Source organism: Salmo trutta, chromosome 3 (assembly GCF_901001165.1).
Source record: "Salmo trutta chromosome 3, fSalTru1.1, whole genome shotgun sequence".
Taxonomy (NCBI): domain Eukaryota; kingdom Metazoa; phylum Chordata; class Actinopteri; order Salmoniformes; family Salmonidae; genus Salmo; species Salmo trutta.
Window position 1 is genome coordinate 61,963,148 of NC_042959.1, and position 22,023 is coordinate 61,985,170.

The 22,023-nt window shown below is 41.8% G+C and overlaps 1 protein-coding gene across 1 annotated transcript; it reads left to right on the plus strand.

Annotated features, from left to right (window-relative positions):
• Positions 1–11,958: 11,958 nt before the first annotated feature.
• On the plus strand, positions 11,959–15,253 carry LOC115182330 (uroplakin-1a). The gene is made up of 8 exons (XM_029743947.1): positions 11,959–12,037; positions 12,514–12,620; positions 12,888–13,088; positions 13,264–13,338; positions 13,470–13,577; positions 14,201–14,377; positions 14,581–14,664; positions 14,864–15,253. The coding sequence occupies exons 2-8, from the start codon at positions 12,555–12,557 to the stop codon at positions 14,906–14,908; spliced, it is 756 nt and encodes a 251-aa protein (XP_029599807.1). The 5' UTR covers positions 11,959–12,037; positions 12,514–12,554; the 3' UTR covers positions 14,909–15,253.
• Positions 15,254–22,023: the final 6,770 nt, after the last annotated feature.

Sequence of the window (22,023 nt, forward strand, 5' to 3'; positions counted from 1 at the left end):
AAAGGCTGAGGCCACCATGGCATTAGCTATCACTGAACACTATTCCATCCTGGCATGTGATCACATTGTAGAAGCATGTAGAGCTGCTTTCTCAGACCATTGCTGCTACCCACTTCAAAATGCACAGGACAAAGTGCACAGAAATTATTAATGATGTTCTAGCACCATACTTTCTGAAAAAGTTGGTCGCAGATGTGGGTGACCAGCGTTTCAGCCTCCTCCTCGATGAGTCCTCCTCCTCGATGAGTCCACGGCTTGTTGAGTTGGAGGGAGGAGATGCCAAATCTATAGCCCGTGCTGTTGTGGCTTTCCTCAAGAAGTGTTGTCTTAAAAGAGAAACTCCAGGCGATAGGGACTGACAATGCCTCTGTTATGACGGGGATTAACAATGGTGTCCATAAAGTGCTGAAGGAGGAGTATGGCCTCAAATATCTGGTTCTTATTCGCTGTGTGTGCCACTCTCTGCAGCTTGCTCATTTGTAGTTCTAACATATTTAGGGTGTTTTTTACTCACTTTTTGTTTCTCCCACAACGTTATTCCGCTCTCCTACAGCGTCCATCACAATTACATGCACATGGCCAATTATGCAAATTAGGTGATGACATCATTTAGCAACTTCTAGCGACTTTTAGGACAGCCAATAGCTACTTTCCTTACTGAGGAGTTGGCAACACTGTCACTAACTACTTCTCAGATAGAGGTCAGTGTGTCAAATCGGAGGGCATGTTGTCCGGACTTCTGGCAGTCTCTATGGGGGTGCCACAGGGTTCAATTCTCAGGCCGACTCTTTTCTCTGTATATATCAATGATGTCGCTTTTGCTGCAGGTGATTCTTTGATCCACCTCTACGCAGACGACACCATTCTGTATACATCTGGCCCTTCTTTGGACACTGTTAACAAACCTCCAAACGAGCTTCAATGCCATACGACACTCCTTCCGTGGCCTCCAACTGCTCTTAAATGCTAGTAAAACGAAATACATGCTCTTCAACCAATCGCTGCCCGCACCCGCCCGCCCGACTAGCATCTCTACTCTGGACGGTTCTGACTTAGAATATGTGGACATCTATAAATATACCTAGGTGTCCGGCTAGACTGTAAACTCTCCTTCCAGAATCATATTAAGCATCTCCAATCCAAAATTAAATCTAGAATCGGCTTCCTATTTCGCAACAAAGCCTCCTTCACTCATGCTGCCAAACATACCATTGTAAAACTGACTATCCTACCGATCCTTGACTTCGGCGATGTCATTTACAAAATAGCCTCCAAAACTCTACTCAGCAAATTGGATGCAGTCTATCACAGTGCCATCCGTTTTGTCACCAAAGCCCCATATACTACCCACCACTGTGGCCTACCTCTATGCTCTCGTTGGCTGGTACTCGCTACATATTCATCGCCAAACCCACTGGCTCCAGGTCATCTATAAGTCTTTGCTAGGTAAAGCTCCGCCTTATCTCAGCTCACTGGTCACCATAGCAACACCCACCTGTAGCACGCACTCCAGCAGGTATATTTCACTGGTCATCCAAAGCCAACATCTCTTTGGCCGCCTTTCCTTCCAGTTCTCTGCTGCCAATGACTGGAATAAATTGCAAAAATCACTGAAGTTGGAGATGTATATCTCCCTCACTGACTTTAAGCATCAGCTGTCAGAACAGCTTACCGTTCGCTGCAGCTGTACACAGCCCATCTGTAAATTGCCCAACCAACCAACTACCTACCTCATCCCATATTTGTTTTTTTTCTGCTCTTTTGCACACCAGTATTTCTACTTGCACATCATCATCTGCACATCTATCACTCCAGTGTTAATTGCTAAATTGTAATTACTTCGCCACTATGGCCTATTTATTGCCTTACCTCCTTACTTCATTTGCACACACTGTATACAGATTTTTTATTGTCTTATTGACTGTACGTTTGTTTATCCCATGTGTAACTCTGTGTTGGTTTTGTCGCACTGCTTTGCTTTATCTTGGCGAGGTCGCAGTTGTAAATGAGAACTTGTTCTCAACCGGCCTACCTGGTTAAATAAAGGTGAAGAAAAAATAATAACATTTTTACATTTTAGTCATTTAGCAGACGCTCTTATCCAGAGCGACTTACAGTAGTGAATGCATACATTTCATTTCATGTATTTAAAAAATAAAAAAACAAAAAAAGTGTGTATATATATATATATATATATATATATATATATATATATATATATTTGTACTGTATTTGTGAGACATTCTACTGCACTGTTGGAGATACAGTTGAAGTTGGAAGTTTACATACACCTTAGCCAAATACATTTAAACTCAGTTTTTCAAAAGTACTGACATTTAATCCTAGTAAAAATTCCCTTTCTTAGGTCAGTTAGAATCACCACTGAATTTTAAGAATGTGAAATGTCAGAATAATAGTAGAGAATAATTTCTTTCAGCTTTTATTTCTTTCATCACATTCCCAGTGGGTCAGAAGTTTACATACACTCAATTAGTATTTGGTAGCATTGCCTTTAAATTGTTTAACTTGGGTCAAACATTTTGGGTAGTCTTCCACAAGCTTCCCACAATAAGTTGGGTGAGTTTTGGCCTATTCCTCCTGACAGAGCTGGTGTAACCTAGTCAGGTTTGTAGGCCTCCTTGCTCACACATGCTTTTTCAGGCAGGGCTTTGTGATGGCCACTCCAATACCTTGACTTTGTTGTCCTTAAGCCATTTTGCCACAACTTTGGAACTATGCTTGGGGTCATTGTCCATTTGGAAGACCCATTTGAAACCAAGCTTTAACTTCCTGACTGATGTCTTGAGATGTTGCTTCAATATATCTACATAATGTTCCTTCCTCATGATGCCATCTATTTTGTGAAGTGCACCAGTCCCTCCTGCAGCAAAGCACCCCGACAACATGATGCTGCCAACCCCGTGCTTCATGGTTGGGATGGTGTTCTTCGGCTTGCAAGCCTCCCCCTTTTTCCTCCAAACATAATGATGGTCATTATGGCGAAACAGTTCTATTTTTGTTTCATTTCTCCAAAAAGTACGATCTTTGTCCCAATGTGCAGTTGCAAACCGTAGTCTGGCTTTTTTATGGCGGTGTTGGAGCAGTGGATTCTTCCTTGCTGAGCGGCCTTTCAGGTTATGTCGATATAGGACTCATTTTACTGTGGATATAGATATGTTTGTACCTGTTTCCTCCAGCATCTTCACAAGGTCCTTTGCTGTTGTTCTGGGATTGATTTGCACTTTTTGCACCAAAGTACGTTCATCTCTAGGAGACAGAATGCGTCTCCTTCCTGAGCAGTATGATGGTTGCGTGGTCCCATGGTGTTTATACTTGCATACTATTGTTTGTACAGATGAACGTGGTACCTTCAGGCGTTTGGAAATCTCTGGACTGGAACAGGTGTCCATTCCGATCAATGTCCCCCGGATGCAGCTTGTCCATTCTCAGACCAGCTGGCAGCAGAGACCTGTAGGGAAGGCTACGAGCAAAAGGATGCAATGATACAAATTAGTGTGATTTGGGTAAAATAAAAATATATACCTGGGAAATGTCCATATCACATGATACTGTAAAACAAAGCATTACATAATTTGTATTATCTTTTCAAGGGACAAACTTGATTATTTATTCTAAATCTGGAAAATTGCCATGTAGTTTCATCAATATTAATTATCTGTACACACATTGTTTGCACAATTAACCATAACATGAGACTAAACACACACTCGCTGTTCGCCATTCCTCAGCAGTTTTGGAACTCTGTTTTCTCTGAAAACATCCACCATGAACTGACAGAAGGCTTTCTTTCTCAGCTCAGGCAGAGCTGTAGTCATGGCTGCTCCAATCTCTCTTAACTCTAGTAATGTTTGCTTCACATCCTCTGGGACCGCAACTCCTCCAGCTGTGGCTGCCAGCTTCTTCCTCTCAATCTCCATCTGACGCATTCTCATTCTCTCCCAAGCGCAGGTCTTACAGGGTCCTGTGAGCTTCTCCTGGACCAGGTCCCACTCCTGTTCAGCTCTGACTAAGAACAGCGGTTGGTCCCTGTCTCGGGGCTCCATGATAGTGCAGCACCAGGACAACCTCCCAGAGCCTGAGGTGAGGACCACCAACACGTCGAAGTGTTCAATAGGGTGGTTTTGGCCATCGAGGCTTGTGGAATTGTCCAAATCCGAATGTTTAGGGTGCAGGACGATTGGTTGGTTCTCAGTGGGAGGGTTATCCCTCTTATTGTCATCCTCCTCACTTTCCTTAACCTGTCCTTTTCCTTCTCTCAAACACTTTAGTCAGAGTCCCGGAAAACTCCATTTCATCAATCTGCATCTCCATCACTAGCTTCCTCATCCTCACTTTTCTCCTCATCTCCTAACCCACACAGTGCTCTGGACAGCCAAGTGTTGGCCTCCTGGGTTCCCCCAGTAACAGCCACATCTAAAGGGAAGGGGTCATACAGTTCCAACGCCGCCACCAGCCTGCCCTCCAGTCCTGTCGCCCGTAGAGACGATCGCCATGGTGCCAGCAGCAGCTCCACCATTTCTTCACTCAGTTTCTCAGTCATCATGAGCTCAGTTTATCTCCCTGAGAAAAAACAAATGAGTATTAAAAAGGTATTTGTCACAATTATGTGTTCCTAAGACTTGATATTGTACACAATGCTCGTTACAAAACCAATAACTAGCCTACGAATATTGTTGCACTCTTTGTCTAGGGGTCCTAGGCTAACCGGAATTAGAAATCAACGTATGTGCCTAGGTGTTGAATGTACATGTGTCCAGGGAGACAGCGATCTTACCTTGGTCCAGGGCCAGCTCTGTCTCTCTTGACCTGTTGGTCAGCCAGTCCAAGCTATTATAATTTTTTTCAGTTGGTGACTAAATATAAATATGTACAAAAAGGAAAAATACCAAAGACATGCCCAAACTAAAGTCCAAAAAATAAACGAAATGTAACAATGTGCGCTGAGAGTAGGGAAGCAAGTTCAGGGAGTGAGCGTTTTAATAAAATAAACAGAACATAATGCAAAACAAGAAACGCTAACAGCACACAGACTTAACACTGGAACAGAAACAAAAACGCCTGGGGAAGAAACCAAAGGGAGTGACATATATAGGGAAGGTAATCAGGGAGGTGATGGAGTTCAGGTGAGTCTGACGACGCGCAGCTGCGCGTAACTATTGTGACAGGTGTGAGCCATAACGAGCAGCCTGGTGACCTAGAGGCCGGAGAGGGAGCATACGTGACACGAAAGGCCTCATGGCCACCAAACAATACCCACAGCCTTTACAGCTTGCAAGGTGGGCTCCTGACTGACGATCACCTTCTTCATATTATTTGTATTTTTCTTCAATGAGGTTTAATGGCGGTTTGCATCCATTATATGTTGTATTACCACCACCAACAATACTTTTTTGGCGGTTGGCGTCCAACTTTATGTTCCATTCCTGACACCTACTGAACTGACGATCACCTTCATTGACAGCACCTGCTTATCAACCAGGCTCAGCACCTGTGTGGAAGTGTATCATGTCAATGTGTTGCCTAACTGTGTGCTAACACTACGCTACCTACTACATAACACTATGAAGTAAGAAACAATCAGATTTTAGGGTAGCACTACATTACAGCACTTTCTCCCATCTACTGTAATGTAAAGTGATACTGATTTAGTTGGACGGAGAATACTTAAGCATAAATAATGACAGACTACTTACCTTGCAGAGATAAAATAAACATTATATGAAGAAGGTGATATGATTTTAAGGCTAATATCACAGGAGTGGTTTTTCCTGTTGTATTGAGTAATCCTTCTCTTCTGGAGGTTTGCCGATGTAGTAAGTTCTTTAGGAATAACATCTGAACCCCGTTCACTTCACTGTTGACCAAGTCAGTCACATGCTGCATCGTAAATACACCACAGATATAGATTTTTTTTCAGGTGTAGGAAGATATGTGTAGGCCGGCTGGCCACGACCCATGGGACATTTCAGCGAGCTAGAGAGGCTGGTGTTAGCAAGACTACGGTGTATGAGTACAGAGAGACAAACTGGTGACTGTTATTGGAAACACAAGAACTGGCTGCTTTTATCACAAGAATATTACTTGGTATGAAACAAGATTACATTTGTTGTTTGATATTCAGATCATAATTATTACCATACAATTACAAATGCCACTTATTTTACTTTACATTTAACTTTTTAGTGACAGGGGGCAGTATTCGGAAATTCGGATGAATGACGTGCCCAAAGTAAACTGCCTGTTACTCAGGCACAGAAGCTAGGATATGCATATACTTGGTATAATTGGATAGAAAACACTCTGAAGTTTCTAAAACTGTTAAAATAATGTCTGTGAGTATAACGGAACTGATATGGCAGCCAAAAACCCGAGGAAAATCCATCCCGGAAGTGTTTTTCTTTGATGTGAGTGGTTTTCCATTGAATGCCTATTGACTATGTAATTGGTTAGGGCCCAGATTGCAGTTCCTATGGCTTCCACTAGATGTCAACAGTCTTTAGACATGGTTTCAGGCTTTTCTGAAAAACTACGAAGAAAAATACCTTTTGGTCAAGGGACTGGGGAAGCATGCAGTACTGGTTTGCGCAAGTGACTGTGTGCGCGCCCTTCGTTCTTTTTCCTTTCTATTGAATACGCTATTGTCCGGTTGAAATATTATTGATTATTTAGATAATTGGCACCCTGAGGATTAGTTATAAACATCGTTTGACATGTTTTGATGAACTTTACCAGTACTATTAGGATGTGTTTGTCTTCATGTTTTGACCGCCTTTGAGCCAGTGGATTACTGAACAAAACGCGCCAACAAAACTGAGTTTTTGGGATATAAAGAGGGACTTTATCGAACAAAACGGCCATTTATTGTGTACAGTGATGTCACGTCCTGGCCAGTATAAGGGTTAATTGTTATTGTAGTTTGGTCAGGACGTGGCAGAGAGTATTTGTTTTATGTGGTTCAGGGTGGTGTTTTTGTAGTAAGGGCATTTGATTTAGTATTCCGGGGGGTTTTGGGCACTGTTTGAGATTCATGTATTCTATGTTTAGTCTAGGTAGTCTGTTTCTATGTTGAGTTAATTGGGGTGGACTTCCAATTGAAGGCAGCTGTGTGGTATTGCCTTTGATTGGAAGTCCTATATTAGTTGGGTGTGTTTGTCTGTGTGTTTGTGGGAGATTGTTCTATGTTTAGCCTTGTGCCTTGCCAGACTGTTTGTTGATCGTTCGGTCTCTTTTTTTGTTATTTTGGTGTTCATTTTGGAATTTATTAAAAGTCAAGATGAGCATACACATACCTGCGGCATTTTGGTCCTCCTTAACCAACGACAACCGTGACAGAATCTCCCACCAACAAAGGGCCAAGCAGCAGAGGAAAAGGGATTTCGAGTTGGACTGGCGGGAGAGATGGACCTGGGAGGAAGTTCTGGACGGGGCTGGACCTTGGCACCAGGCTGGGGAGTACCGTCGCCCACGGGAGGAAATCGAGGCAGCCAAGGCAGAGAGGCGGAGGTACGAGGCCTTGGACGCGCTGAGGGAGAAGCACGAGAGGCACCCCCAATAAATTGTTTGGGGGGGGCACACGGGTAGTTTGGCTAGGCCTAGGAAGAGCCGGAAGTCAGCTACCCGTGGTTATATGGAGGAGCGTATGAGGTGGAGGGCGCCATGTTTCGCTGAAGAGCGCACTCTCACCCATACGCACGCACAGTCCGGTGCGCGTTATTCCAGCCCCTCGCAGGTGCCGTGCTAGAGCGGGCATCCAGCCTGGTAGGAGGATGCCTGCGCAGCGCATCTGGTCGCCGGTACGCCTCCGAGGACCAGGCTACCCAACTCCCGCTCTACGCACGGCTACCATCAGGCCCCTGCACAGCCCAGTCCGCCCTGTACAAGCACCCCGCTCGTACAGGGCTACTAGTTCCATCCAGCCAGGACGGGTTGTGCAGGAGGTAAGATCAAGACCGCCTGTGCGCCTCCATAGCCCTGGGTTTCCAGTTCCTGTCTCTCGTGCGGACCCGGAAGTGCGTCAGCCCAGTCCGACTCGTCCTGTTCCCGCTCCCCGCACTAGCCTGGAGGTGCGTGTTCCCAGTCTGGTACGTCCAGTACCAGCACCACGCACCAGGCTTCAAGTGCGTCATCCCAGTCAAGAGTCACCAGAACTGCCCGTCAGTCAAGAGTCGCCAGAACTGCCCGTCAGTCAAGAGTCGCCAGAACTGCCCGTCAGTCAAGAGTCGCCAGAACTGCCCGTCAGTCAAGAGTCGCTAGAACTGCCCGTCAGTCAAGAGTCGCCAGAACTGCCCGTCAGTCAAGAGTCGCCAGAGCTGCCCGTCAGTGAGGAGTCGCCAGAGCCGCCCGTCAGTGAGGAGTCGCCAGAGCCGCCCGTCAGTGAGGAGTTGCCAGAGCCGCCCGTCAGTGAGGAGCTGCCAGAGTGGCCAGACTGTCCGGTTCTGCCAGAGTGGCCAGACTGTCCGGTTCTGCCAGAGTGGCCCGACTGCCCTCCGGGTCTGCCAGAGTGGCCCGACTGCCCTCCGGGTCTGCCAGAGTGGCCCGACTGCCCTCCGGGTCTGCCAGAGTGGCCCGACTGCCCTCCGGGTCTGCCAGAGTGGCCCGACTGCCCTCCGGGTCTGCCAGAGTGGCCCGACTGCCCTCCGGATCTGCCAGAGTGGCCCGACTGCCCTCCGGGTCTGCCAGAGTGGCCCGACTGCCCTCCGGGTCTGCCAGAGTGGACCGACTGCCCTCCGGGTCTGCCAGAGTGGCCCGACTGCCCTCCGGGTCTGCCAGAGTGGCCCGACTGTCCTCCGGCCCAGCCCGAGTGGCCCGTCTACCCGGAGCTGCCGGGGTGGGTCGTCTGCCCGGAACTGCCAGAACCAGAGCCACCTCCAGATATAGGTGGGTTGGGGAGGGGGGGTGTAGCACAGTGCCGTCGTTGACGGCAGCCACCCTCCCTTTCCTCCCTTTAGTTTAGGGGGATTTTTTGTTGTTGTTTGGGGTTTTTGTTATTTTTTAGGTGCTTCCGGGGTTAGCACCTTTAGGGGGGGGGGGGGGGGGGGGGGTACTGTCACGTCCTGGCCAGTATAAGGGTTAATTGTTATTGTAGTTTGGTCAGGACGTGGCAGAGAGTATTTGTTTTATGTGGTTCAGGGTGGTGTTTTTGTAGTAAGGGCATTTGATTTAGTATTCCGGGGGTTTTTGGGCACTGTTTGAGATTCATGTATTCTATGTTTAGTCTAGGTAGTCTGTTTCTATGTTGAGTTAATTGGGTTGGACTTCCAATTGAAGGCAGCTGTGTGGTGTTGCCTTTGATTGGAAGTCCTATATTAGTTGGGTGTGTTTGTCTGTGTGTTTGTGGGAGATTGTTCTGTGTTTAGCCTTGTGCCTTGCCAGACTGTTTGTTGATCGTTCGTTCTCTTTTTTTGTTATTTTGGTGTTCATTTTGGAATTTATTAAAAGTCAAGATGAGCATACACATACCTGCGGCATTTTGGTCCTCCTTAACCAACGACAACCGTGACAAGTGAGGGAAAAAAGTATTTGATCCCTGCTGACTTTGGACGTTTGCCCACTGACAAAGAAATGATCAGTCTATAATTTTAATGGTAGGTTTTTTTTTGAACAGTGAGAGACAGAATAACAACAAAAAAACGCATGTCAAAAATGTTATAAAATGATTTGCATTTTAATGAGGGAAATAAGTATTTGACCCCCTCTCAATCAGAAAGATTTCTGGCTCCCAGGTGTCTTTTATACAGGTAACGAGCTGTGATTAGGAGCACATTCTTAAAGGGAGTGCTCCTAATCTCAGCTTGTTACCTGTATAAAAGACACCTGTCCACAGAAGCAATCAATCAGATTCCAAACTCTCCACCATGGCCAAGACCAAAGAGCTCTCCAAGGATGTCAGGGACAAGATTGTAGACCTACACAAGGCTGGAATGGGCTACAAGACCATCGCCAAGCAGCTTGGTGTGAAGGTGACAACAGTTGGTGTGATTATTCGCAAATGGAAGAAACACAAAAGAACTGTCAATCTCCCTCGGCCTGAGGCTCCATGCAAGATCTCACCTCATGGAGTTGCAATGATCATGAGAACGGTGAGGAATCAGCCCAGAACTACACGGGAGGATCTTGTCAATGATCTCAAGGCAGCTGGGACCATAGTCACCAAGAAAACAATTGGTAACACACTACGCCGTGAAGGACTGAAATCCTGCAGCGCCCGCAAGGTCCCCCTGCTCAAGAAAACACATATACGTGCCCATCTGAAGTTTGCCAATGAACATCTGAATGATTCAGAGGACAACTGGGTGAAAGTGTTGTGGTCAGATGAGACCAAAATGGAGCTCTTTGGCATCAACTCAACTCGCCGTGTTTGGAGGAGGAGGAATGCTGCCTATGACCCCAAGAACACCATCCCCACCATCAAACATGGAGGTGGAAACATTATGCTTTGGGGTGTTTTTCTGCTAAGGGGACAGGACAACTTCATTGCATCAAAGGGACGATGGACGGGGCCATGTACCGTCAAATCTTGGGTGAAAACCTCCTTCCCTCAGTCAGGGCATTGAAAATGGGTCGTGGATGGGTATTCCAGCATGACAATGACCCAAAACACACGGCTAAGGCAACAAAGGAGTGGCTCAAGAAGAAGCACATTAAGGTCCTGGAGTGGCCTAGCCAGTCTCCAGACCTTAATCCCATAGAAAATCTGTGGAGGGAGCTGAAGGTTCGAGTTGCCAAACGTCAGCCTCGAAACCTTAATGACTTGGAGAAGATCTGCAAAGAGGAGTGGGACAAAATCCCTCCTGAGATGTGTGCAAACCTGGTGGCCAACTACAAGAAACATCTGACCTCTGTGATTGCCAACAAGGGTTTTGCCACCAAGTACCAAGTCATGTTTTGCAGAGGGGTCAAATACTTATTTCCCTCATTAAAATGCAAATCATTTTTGACATGTGTTTTTCTGGATTTTTTGTTGTTATTCTGTCTCTCACTGTTCAAATAAACCTACCATTAAAATGATAGACTGATAATTTCTTTGTCAGTGGGCAAACGTACAAAATCAGCAGGGGATCAAATACTTTTTCCCTCACTGTAACTGGGACCCTTCTGATTGCAACCAGATGAAGATCTTCAAAGGTAAGTGATTAATTTTAATTTCTATCGTGACTCATCTGCTTGGTTGGAAAATGTTCGTATGCTTTTGTGTGCGGGGCGCTGTCCTCAGATAATTGCTTGTTATGCTTTCGCCGTAAAGCCTTTTTGAAATCTGAATAAGCGGCTGGATTAACAAGAAGTTAATCTTTTAAACGATGTATAACACTTGTTTTGTCATGAATGTTTATTATTACTGTTTCTGTAATTTGAATTTGGCGCTCTGCAATTTCACCGGATGTTGTCGAGGTGGGTCGCTAGCGGCACGCCTGCGCCAAAGAGGTTTTAAGACAATAACCTACAAGTTTCTTCATAGACCAAATGTAATGTAGAGCCTAACAAAAGCATTAATGTGACATGAAATTACTTTGTAGAGGTTTTTAATCATCCATTCATGAGAAACACCATTCTCAACAATGTAGCCTACTACCTAATAAAATTGTCCTGTATCCTGTTTGAGTGTGAACAGTTAAGAAGATCAATGGCACTTCTCCCCAGCAGATGTCATCATTGCTTTTCATCTCAACCTACTAATAGTACCGCCACTCAGTCCACTGGAATAGTGTATTATTGAGCTATGTCAAATAGGCCTGTTGACAATAAATTCAATGTTGCAAACCACCCAATTAGTCAATATACAGTACACACATACAAAACAATGAAGATGCATGTAAACATACTGTACAAAGATTTGTATTCATTCATGTTTTTAGGAACTTGGGATCAAGACATGTGCAGACATGCCCCATGACATCATGGAAGTAGACTACATTTAACAGCAAGCTGAGACAGGTGCTGAGCACAGCAGGTGCAACAGAATGACAGGTGTTTGGTCAACAGAAGAAGATGCTTAGGGCCTGACATCACTGCAGGGGAGGTAATGTTTGTTGTGTGTAAAAATAGATTATGTGATGATTGCTCTAACAGTCTTTAAACCTGCTAATTTAAGAGACTGCTGTAACATAAGGTGAAGAATGGTTAAATACCGGTTGCTATAGGTGTAACATTATACAGCCTAGGGGTAGACTGAGGATTGATGGCTTCCTGCAGAACTGCTCACTTTCTGTCTGGGCCAGATGTAGTCTAGGTTTATCATGAATTCATTTCTGTTGTCATATTTTGTAGTCAATATCTCAGTGTTTCCATTCAAAAGGACCACAATGCAATCTCTTGCTGCGCCAGACTGGTTGGACCACTTCTGTTGCTGCTAGTGTGAATAAGATCAAGCCACTCCCTGGACACATTCCCATGTCAACAATTCATTACATCTAGCCAAACCCTACATTCTCTTGGATCTGTTAGGAACACTTGTACTTGTCTGTTATTTCTTCACTGTGTTTCTTCTCTGCTCAGGAGCAGTGGGTTTAGAAGGAGCTGACAGAAGGACTGCTACGATGGCTGATGGCATGGGAACCACCTGTGTTATGGTCTTTCTCATCCTGGGGAATATATTTGGAGCTGTAAGAGTTGCACTTGATTTTATTCCTATAGTAGCTGTATTTTGAAAGTATTTTTTTAATCATATGTAATCATATGGTAGACAAATGGTGTGCAGATCTATGGTGTTGTCCTAGAAGTTTACTACAGTACATTAGATTTCTGGTCCTTTTCAGCACTATACTGTACGGGTTATTAACACTTTCAATTGTAATGTAGGATCCTGTAATAATAATGGTTTACAATTTCTTACAACAACTCTTAATAAACCTGTTATTACCTTATTATAGGCAGCAGGTCTTGCCCTTTGCGCTCTGGCCATCTGGGTTGCAGTAGATCAATACAAGCTCTACCCTATAGCTAGTGTGTCGGGGAAAGATGACATCTTTGCCGCGGCCTGGATTGCCATTTTCACAGGCTTTGCCTTCTTCTGCATGTGTGTCTTTGGTATCTTGGCTGCTGCGAAGAAGAGCCGTGCCTTAATGATAACAGTAAGACTATGATACTGAATTCATCACAATTTATTTGGTCACTGAAGTTCTTCATTTGTTCATCTGAACACTGCTTCAAAATATATCATTCAAGTGGAATATACGGTATGCCAATAGCTCTTTCTCTGTTGTTCTTTTCAAGTAAAGGAACGTTTTTATTTTGTGATTTTGACAGTATCTGATCCTGATGTTGATCATCTACATATTTGAGTGTGCCTCGTGTATCACTGCAGTCACCCACAGAGACTATGTGAGTACATGGGAAATGGGCACCTTGGGATACCTTCAGATCTTCACATTGTTTGACCAGCACAATTCTAGAAACACAACTTAAATGTATTCTCCCGTTTTGTCTCATCCTCTCCTATGTGCTGTTTGTAGTTGGTTGGAAACAGTAATCTGGTGAAGAAGCAGATGCTGAAGTATTATACAGCCGACGGTGACTCTGGCAGTCGGATCACACTGACATGGAACAAAGTGATGAATGAGGTGACTGGTCACCAAATCAAAGGAATCTGTCATACGATAATCTGACTAATCAGAGCCACACCACACATTCCAAACAGACGACTAGCACAAAGACCGACTAAACCTAGGTTATTGTGTGGAGTATCTGTTAGGGAAAGGTATCACATTCCACTAACACACACACACACAGTCACACACTCACACGCACATGCCCTTGGGAGTAGCAGATGAATTCTCAGGTCTGACATGTCTTAGCATGCCTGTCTCTCTCCATCATCAATGCCAGAGTCCCGCTGCGTCTCTGCTGGGTGAACCGGTTTGGACAGCACTATAGTGTGGGAAAGACAAGGAATGGGATCAGTTTGCTGCACAGGGACAGAAACAACCACTGCAGGCTGTGTTGCTGTAGCTAGGATAAAGAATGTAGAGCTGAGGGTCACAGTAAACAATTGTCACAGTAAACATGTGTATCAGTAACACGTTCTACAAATACTTATACAGTAGCTCGCTCAGTTTGAGTGAAGTGAGTTTAGTCTGTCACAACATCAGTTTGTCGACTGAATAACTAAACTATTCCTGTTTGATTGAAGAATATTCCTCACCCATCTATTGTTTCTACAACATCCTCTCCTCCCCTATTTCAGGTGGAGTGTTGTGGAACGGATGGCCCAGTGGACTGGATACAGTACAACTCCACCTTCAGGGAGACGTTTGGTACAGACTACCCCTGGCCCACCTACTGTTGCAAGAGGAAGAACAACTACGAGGTGGTGAATGTGGAGGCCTGCAAGAACGGCCAGAACACCACCATCTTCACTAAGGTGAGAAAACACATTCCCACACATTCCCAAGAGATTCTCTGGTTCTCTGATTTGCACTGGTAGGCTCAAGATTTAATACAGATAACTGTACTGTAACTAATAACAGTATGGAAAATATCTGACCATGTACAGTATCAGTGGTTAGGGGTCATTTATACCTCCCACTTGAAGTAAGCACATTGTTGCTCTATCTTTCTATCCAGGGCTGCTTCAACCACATTGAGTCTGTGTTCAGTCTATATACATGGGCTATCAGCTGGTATGGTTTCGCTGTGCTAATGTTTATGGTGAGTTTTCAGTTGGTCTATTTAGGTTGGTAAATAGTGAAATATTTAGTTGCAACAGTTTAATTAACTGAAAATGATTTATCGGAGACTTTTGGATACTACACAACATACAGTAGAGACATTATCATAACATAAAGTCTAACAACCTTTGTACTTTCTTGCTGTAAGTCTAACGTTCCCTTGTATTTATTTGATTCAGTTCTGGCTGTTGATCCTGGCCATGGTGTACTACCTGATGCTATGAGAAGTCTGGAGGTGATGTCTCTAACCCATGTTTTTGACTTTCTGCTGAAGCCACACCAACCCTCACTTCAGCAACTACAGTGCCTTGCAAAAGTACTCATCCCCCTTGGCGTTTTTCCTATTTTGTTGCATTACAACCTGTAATTTAAATTGATTTTTATTTGGATTTCATGTAATGGACATACACAAAATAGTCCAAATTGGTGAAGTAAAACGTATTTGTCTTCTAAACAAGTTAAAATGGTCTAATTATCTAGGGACAGACCCGTGAAACTCCAGAATGTTGGATTGCATTATGAAAAAAATTACTTGTTTCAAAAAATGTAAATGATTTTAAAACGGAAAAGTGGTGTGTGCATATGTATTCACCTCCTTTGCTATGAAGCCCCTAAATAAGATCTGGTGCAACCAATTACCTTCATAAGTCACATAATTAGTTAAATAAAGTCCACCTATGTGCAATCTAAGTGTCACATGATCTGTCACATGATCTCAGTATATATACACCTGTTCTGAAAGGCCCCAGAGTCTGCAACACCACTAAGCAAGGGGCACCATGAATACCAAGGAGCTCTCCACACAGAACAGGGACAAAGTTGTGGAGAAGTACAGATCAGGGTTGGGTTATAAAAAAATATCTGAAACTTAGAAAATCCCACGGAGCACCATTAAATCCATGATTAAAAAATGGAAAGAATATGGCACCACAATAAACCTGCCAAGAGAGGGCCGCCCACCAAAACTCACGGACCAGGCAAGGAGGGCATTAATCAGAGAGGCAACAAAGAGACCAAATATAACCCTGAAGGAGCTGGAAAGCTCCACAGCGGAGATTGGAGTATATGTCCATAGGACCCGTACACTCCATAAGCAAACAGGTTTGGTGTTCGCCAAAAGGCATGTGGAATACTCCCCAAACGTATGGAAGAAGGTACTCTGGTCAGATGAGACTAAAATTGAGGTCATCACCCCGAGAACACCAAAAACACCATGTTTTTCATCGTCAGCGACTGGGAAACTGGTCAGAATTGAAGGAATGATGGCTGGCGCTAAATAAAGGTAAATTCTTGAGGTAAACCTGTTTCAGTCTTCCAGAGAGTTGAGTCTGGGATGGAGGTTCACCTTCCAGCAGGACAATGACCCTAAGCATACTGCTAAAGCAACACTGAAGTGGTTAAGGGGAAACATTTAAATGTCTTGGAATGGCCTAGTCAAAGCCCAGACCTCAATCCAATTGAGAATCTGTGGTATGACTTAAAGATTGCTGTACACCAGCGGAACCCATCCAACTTGAAGGAGCTGGAGCAGTTTTGCCTTGAATAATGGGCAATACTCCCAGTGGCTAGATGTGCCAAGCATATAGAGACACACCCCAAGAGACTTACAGCTGTAATTGCTGCAAAAGGTGACTCTACAAAGTATTGACTTTGGGGGGGTGAATAGTTATGCACGCTAAAGTTTTCCGTTTTTTTGTTATATTTCTTGTTTGTTTCACAATAAAAAATATTTTGCATCTTCAAAAGTATAGGCATGTTATGTAAATCAAATGATACAAACCCCCCAAAAATCCATTTTAATTCCAGGTTGTATATAGGAAAAATTCCAAGGGGGGTGAATACTTTCGCAAGCCACTGTACCTAATTTCTTAAATAACAAATGTCTGTGGGAATGATGACAGAAAAGTGTTTCTGATATATAGAGAATGAACACTGTGTAGGGATTTTCCATATTTTTAGGTAAATGGTCTCAAATTTGTATATTTTATTTGTTTATTTTTTTATGGTTTATTGCACTGTAAATGCTAGATGAACAAATGGTGATTGACTGAGAACTTCAATGTCCTAACTGCTTTGGTAATGGGATAGATATATAGTTCTTATCATTAAATGTACAGTACCAGTCAAAAGTTTGGACACACCTACTCAATCCAGGGTGTTTCTTTATTTGGACTATTTGCTACATTGTAGAATAATAGTGAAGACATCAAAAATATGAAATAACACATATGGAATTGTGTAGAATCTAAAATATATTTTGATTTGTTTAACACTTTTTTTGTTACTACATGATTCCATATGTGCTATTTCATAGTTTTGATGTCTTCACTATTATTCTGCAATGTAGAAAATAGTAAAAATAAAGAAAAACCCTTGAATGAGTAGGTGTGTCCAAAATGTTGATTGATACTGTAAGAGAAAATATATTTAAAACTTTCAAGAACATGATTTACATGGCTGTTGTACATTTCAGATTTGTATACTGTGTTCCATTTCTTGTTGAGTTGTGTTATATTATTAACAGAGATCCTTGCTCAGGGATTCTGAAATTCGGGACAATCCTTGTCTGGGAAGGGAAACGTAATTTGTATGGTTGTTTTTATTTTTTCATTATTTAAGCTTAAATATTTAATTTAGGTGAATTTTATAAGGGAAAATATTTGTTGTAATTTTCTAAATATTTTCAATATTATTGATTTCCATGTTGACTGTATGCTAGGAAATGCCCTTGTCCAGAGCAAACACCCTGAAAGTGTCAAAAAAAAAATTATGGCAAAAATGAAATAACTTAGAAAGAATCTCATGTAGTTTCCTGACTTACAGTATCTGAAAACTGTGATTCCTAAAAAAAAATGTGTTTTGTTAATCTCCATCATATTTGTCTATCTTTATTAAATGAATCAGAAATTAATGTGCAGGGTCAGCTATACCATGACAACCCTTTCTTCATCTCCTGATTGCATGTAGTGCAACAAGACATCATGGTCCTGAAAGTCCTCTACTTTTGATAGATTTAAACAAACAATATTGAAATCACCATGTTCACAACAATAACTTGTCAACTCCATCTCCCTTATAGGATTCCTTTTGGTGCGCTATGACCATTCACAGTTGAGCTCACTCAGTTTAGCTCAATGCTGATTGGCTATTATGGAAAGAAATATATATATCAAGAGAGGCCAAATGCTCGCTGGCTTCCCTTGTATTCAATGCTAGGGGCATTATCATGTTATTTTTGACCAGACAGCATCAAATAGATGGGCTCACATACAGTACAGAGACAGAGGGGCTTTGTTTCACTCAGTCGGATGCTTTCTCCGGTGAGATACATTCAGCCTCTTGCGAGTTGAAGGAAAATGATAAAGCACAGAGCGAGGAAAGATACATTATATATATTAAAAAAATGTCCCATTTTTGGGGGGAAGCCTGGCTTCTCTTGGCATCCATGACTACACGCCACTGAGACCAAGCTGAATTTAAGGGCATATAGTTTATTATTTTGTGGTGATACACAAGCTAGAGAGCAGGTGTGTCTGTTTTATGAAAATCTGGTAATATGTGGCCAATGAAATATTTCTGGTTGGTCTCAGGGAATGTAAAACTATAGGTAGACTTAAAATAAAAAAGTATCATCAAATATGTTGAATGAGCAACTAATGAACATAGAGACTGGAGAGCCTCACAAATTTGACGAAATTACCTTAGGCCTATATCTTTCATTATAAACTGGGTAGTTCGAGCCCTGAATGCTGATTGGCTGACAGACCGTATACCATGGGTATGACATTGGTAACCAGTTTATAATTGCAATAAAGACACCTCGGGGGTTTGTGATATATGGCCAATATAACAACTAAGGGCTGTGTCCAGGCACTCCGAGTTGCATTGTGCTTAAGAATAGCCCTTAGCCGTGGTATATTAGCCATATACCACACCTCCTAGGGCCTTATTGCTTAAGTCTAATACGGCTATTTACTTACTTTTGTAGCTCTTCATCAGTAGCACCCTTTTGTAAGTAGTGAGGACTAGCTGTCCTCTCCAAGTTTATCTGGAATTCAGCCTGAAAGGATTTGAGAAATGTGATTGGTTGACGATATGCCTATGATATCAACAATGATTGGAGTGTTTAACATCACCATATGATATAAATTACGATATATTATATATTTTTTAATAAGGGCAACGTAACTGCAAGATACAGTTTGGAATGTCTGACTGAAAAAGGGACAAATCAACCTTTATCATTTTTTCTTGTGGTGTTTAATTAAATTCGATAAAATGCAGGATATGATTGCGGGACGCGGTACAGAGGGCCAAAATGCGGGACTGACCCGTACAATCCGGGACATGTGGTCACCATACTTACAGATTAAGATAGAATATGAGTTATGGTTAAAATATGTTCATTTTAATTAGGTTTAAGAGTCATAAAATAACTGAGGAAAAACTAAATTGTTGTTAAGTATACCACTTGAAGGTTGAAGAAAAACATGCAAATTGTCAACTCCGTAAAACATCAACTCCATCAGATTTATGTCTAATGTCAACTCTGCCAGAGTGCTGAAAGATCTGATAGAACAGTTGTGTTTTTATTGGGGAATTTCTAATTCATTATTTTCCATTATTTAGAAAATGTTTGTACTGAACTTAAAAATATGTCTGTTTTAAGTATCTGTACTCCATTAGAGGCATTTCAACTCTGTCACTGATGGGTAACCCCCTTAAGATCGATATTTTTGTCAATATTCTGAATAAATATTAATATGCTTAAACTGAAGTATTTGCAGTGATATACCTAAGTGATACTTTTAAATGTTGTTTTATGTTCTGAATCTATAAAAACATGTAGTGCAATAAATAACTAAAACGTTGGAAGATTTGTATTACGTATTTGAATAATCTCATGTTACAATGAAACAAGCAAGGCCTTTAAACACTTGCTGGACAATACATGTAAAAATAAAATGCATTTATTGCATTTATTTTTTTTACAGATGTTTGTTCCTTTACAGTATTTAAATATATTATTTGTGATAAAGTAGTTGAGATTGTTCCGTCTTTCAAGAATCTCTGAGCTACAGTTCCTTGCAAAAGTATTCAGACCCCTTGGATTTTTTCACTTTTTGTGCTACAAAATGGGATTAAAATGTATTTAATTGTCATTTTTTGTCAACAATCTACACAACATATTCTGTACTGTCAAAGTGGAAGAAAAAGTGTATATATTTTTTTAGATTAACAAAATGTAAATAACAGCTCCCTGATTAAATACATGTTAGAAACACCTTTGGCATTGATTACAGCTGTAAGTCTTATTGGGTAAGTCTCTAAGAGCTTTGTACAAACCTTGATTGTACAATATTTACACATTCTTTTAAAAATTATTCTAGCTCTGTCAAGTTGGTTGTTTATCATTGATAAACATTCCTTTTTAAGTCTTGCCCTAGCCGATTTAAGTTAAAACTGTAACTAGGCCATTCAGGAACATTCAATGTCATCTTGGTAAGCAACTCCAGTGTATATTTGGTCTTGTGTTTTAGGTTATTGTTCTACTGAAAGGTGAATTTGTCTCCCAGTGTCTGATGGAAAGCAGACTGAATCAGGTTTTCTATGATTTTGCCTGTGCTTAGCCATATTCTGTTTCTTTTTACTCTTGAACTTATAAGCTTACCATAACAAAGGGGTTGAATACTTATGTACTCAGGACATTTCAGCTTTTCATTTTTTATTCATTTGTAAACATTTCTAAAAACATAATTCTACTTTGACATTATGGGGTAGTGTTTAGGCCAGTGACACAAAATCTCAATTTCATCCATTTTAAATTCACATCAAAATGTGGAAAAAGTCAAGGGGTATGAATACTTTCTGAAGTCAGAGGAAGGGTTAATCATTCAAAAATCATGTCAAGCCCTATTATTTCACACAGAGTGAGTCCATATAACTTGTGATTTGTTAGATCAAATTGCACTCCTGAAATCATTTAGGATTTCCTAAACAAAGATTCTGAATACTTAGACAACTACATTTAGTTATGAATTTTGTATTGAGCTTAAAAAATATAATTTCTCTTTAAGAGTATTTTATGTAGAATTCTACAAAAAAAGACAATTAAATCCATTTTAAAATCACACTTTATAACACAATAGAAATCCAAGGTGTCTGAATACTTCGCTAGGCACTGCATAACTGTTGTACTCAAATGATCCTAAATGGTCTAACCCTTCCTTTGGAAATTGTACATATATTTTTTACAGTATGACATAAAAGGATGACTAAATATTTTAATTGTGCAATATCAGGTATTGTTTTCTGGTTTTACCAGTATTTGCTGTCTGGGTGTGCCAAAAGCAAAAGCATGGAGAACTCACTGCATTGTGTATGGACATGGCTTTACCTGCACACCTATAGAATATGTCACACCCAAACCTTTTAGTCTCTGTCTAATTTGATGAATCCTCAAAAGTAGGAGTGCCTTTTGGTCAGGATGTACAACCAACTTCAGGTGACGTCACAGGTATAAGCAAGAGACAAACGACACAAACACACCCTGTACATTGAAGATCGCCCCATTGTTCACCAGGAGACAACAAAATGGTGTCTCCTGGTATAAAGAATATCTGTTTGATGGCCATCTATGCAGCTGAAGGATAATGTTACTTTGGTTTTCCGCTATTCTACTCTCTGGGTTACAGCCAGAATGCAGAACCAGTTTAGTTTCAATCAAACAATGGGTAGAAGGTGAAATCTCAAGGCTGCATATTGGTAAAGTAAATATATGGATGAAGAATACATTTAATTTAAAATCGCTGATGAAACTGCACCTTTAAATGTCTTAATCTTCAAATGTCCATTGTATGTTTATACACTTAAATTCTTATTTTAGTATTCTATTCAATGACAAAATCTGCAGTTTAGGAAAAAAAACACAATTACAAATTGTTTCATCTTTGATGTAACCATCAGGCTTTTAATTCACACCTTGGAAAATATTACAAAATAAGATTAACTGCCTTTTGCCAAGTGCTATAAGGCTGAAAGGGATAGAATTGGACTGAAAATTCAGGTTCCACCCAAACACACACATAGGTAGTATAGCCATTTTAAGTCTTTCCAACTTGTATGGACTTCAATGTACTTGGTCACTGCATAGATATAAAGAGAAGAGGGAGGGATGCATGCTTGCTCACACAACAGGACCATACACACACACACACACACACACACACACACACAGTAACAGAACACATGCGTGCACACAAACAATTATCCTTCAAAAAGCCCAAGTCCAGAGTCATTAGGGAGTTCAATGAAAAATGTGCAATTTTCTTTCATCTAA

What these genes read in the sequence shown, in the direction of transcription:
- LOC115182330 (XM_029743947.1), top strand. Translation starts at nt 12,555, where the DNA reads ATGGCTGATGGCATGGGAACCACCTGTGTTATGGTCTTTCTCATCCTG. An exon ending in ACACCACCATCTTCACTAAG is followed by an intron (nt 14,378 to 14,580) that starts GTGAGAAAACAC and finishes CTTTCTATCCAG; the next exon opens with GGCTGCTTCAACCACATTGA. An exon ending in TCGCTGTGCTAATGTTTATG is followed by an intron (nt 14,665 to 14,863) that starts GTGAGTTTTCAG and finishes TATTTGATTCAG; the next exon opens with TTCTGGCTGTTGATCCTGGC.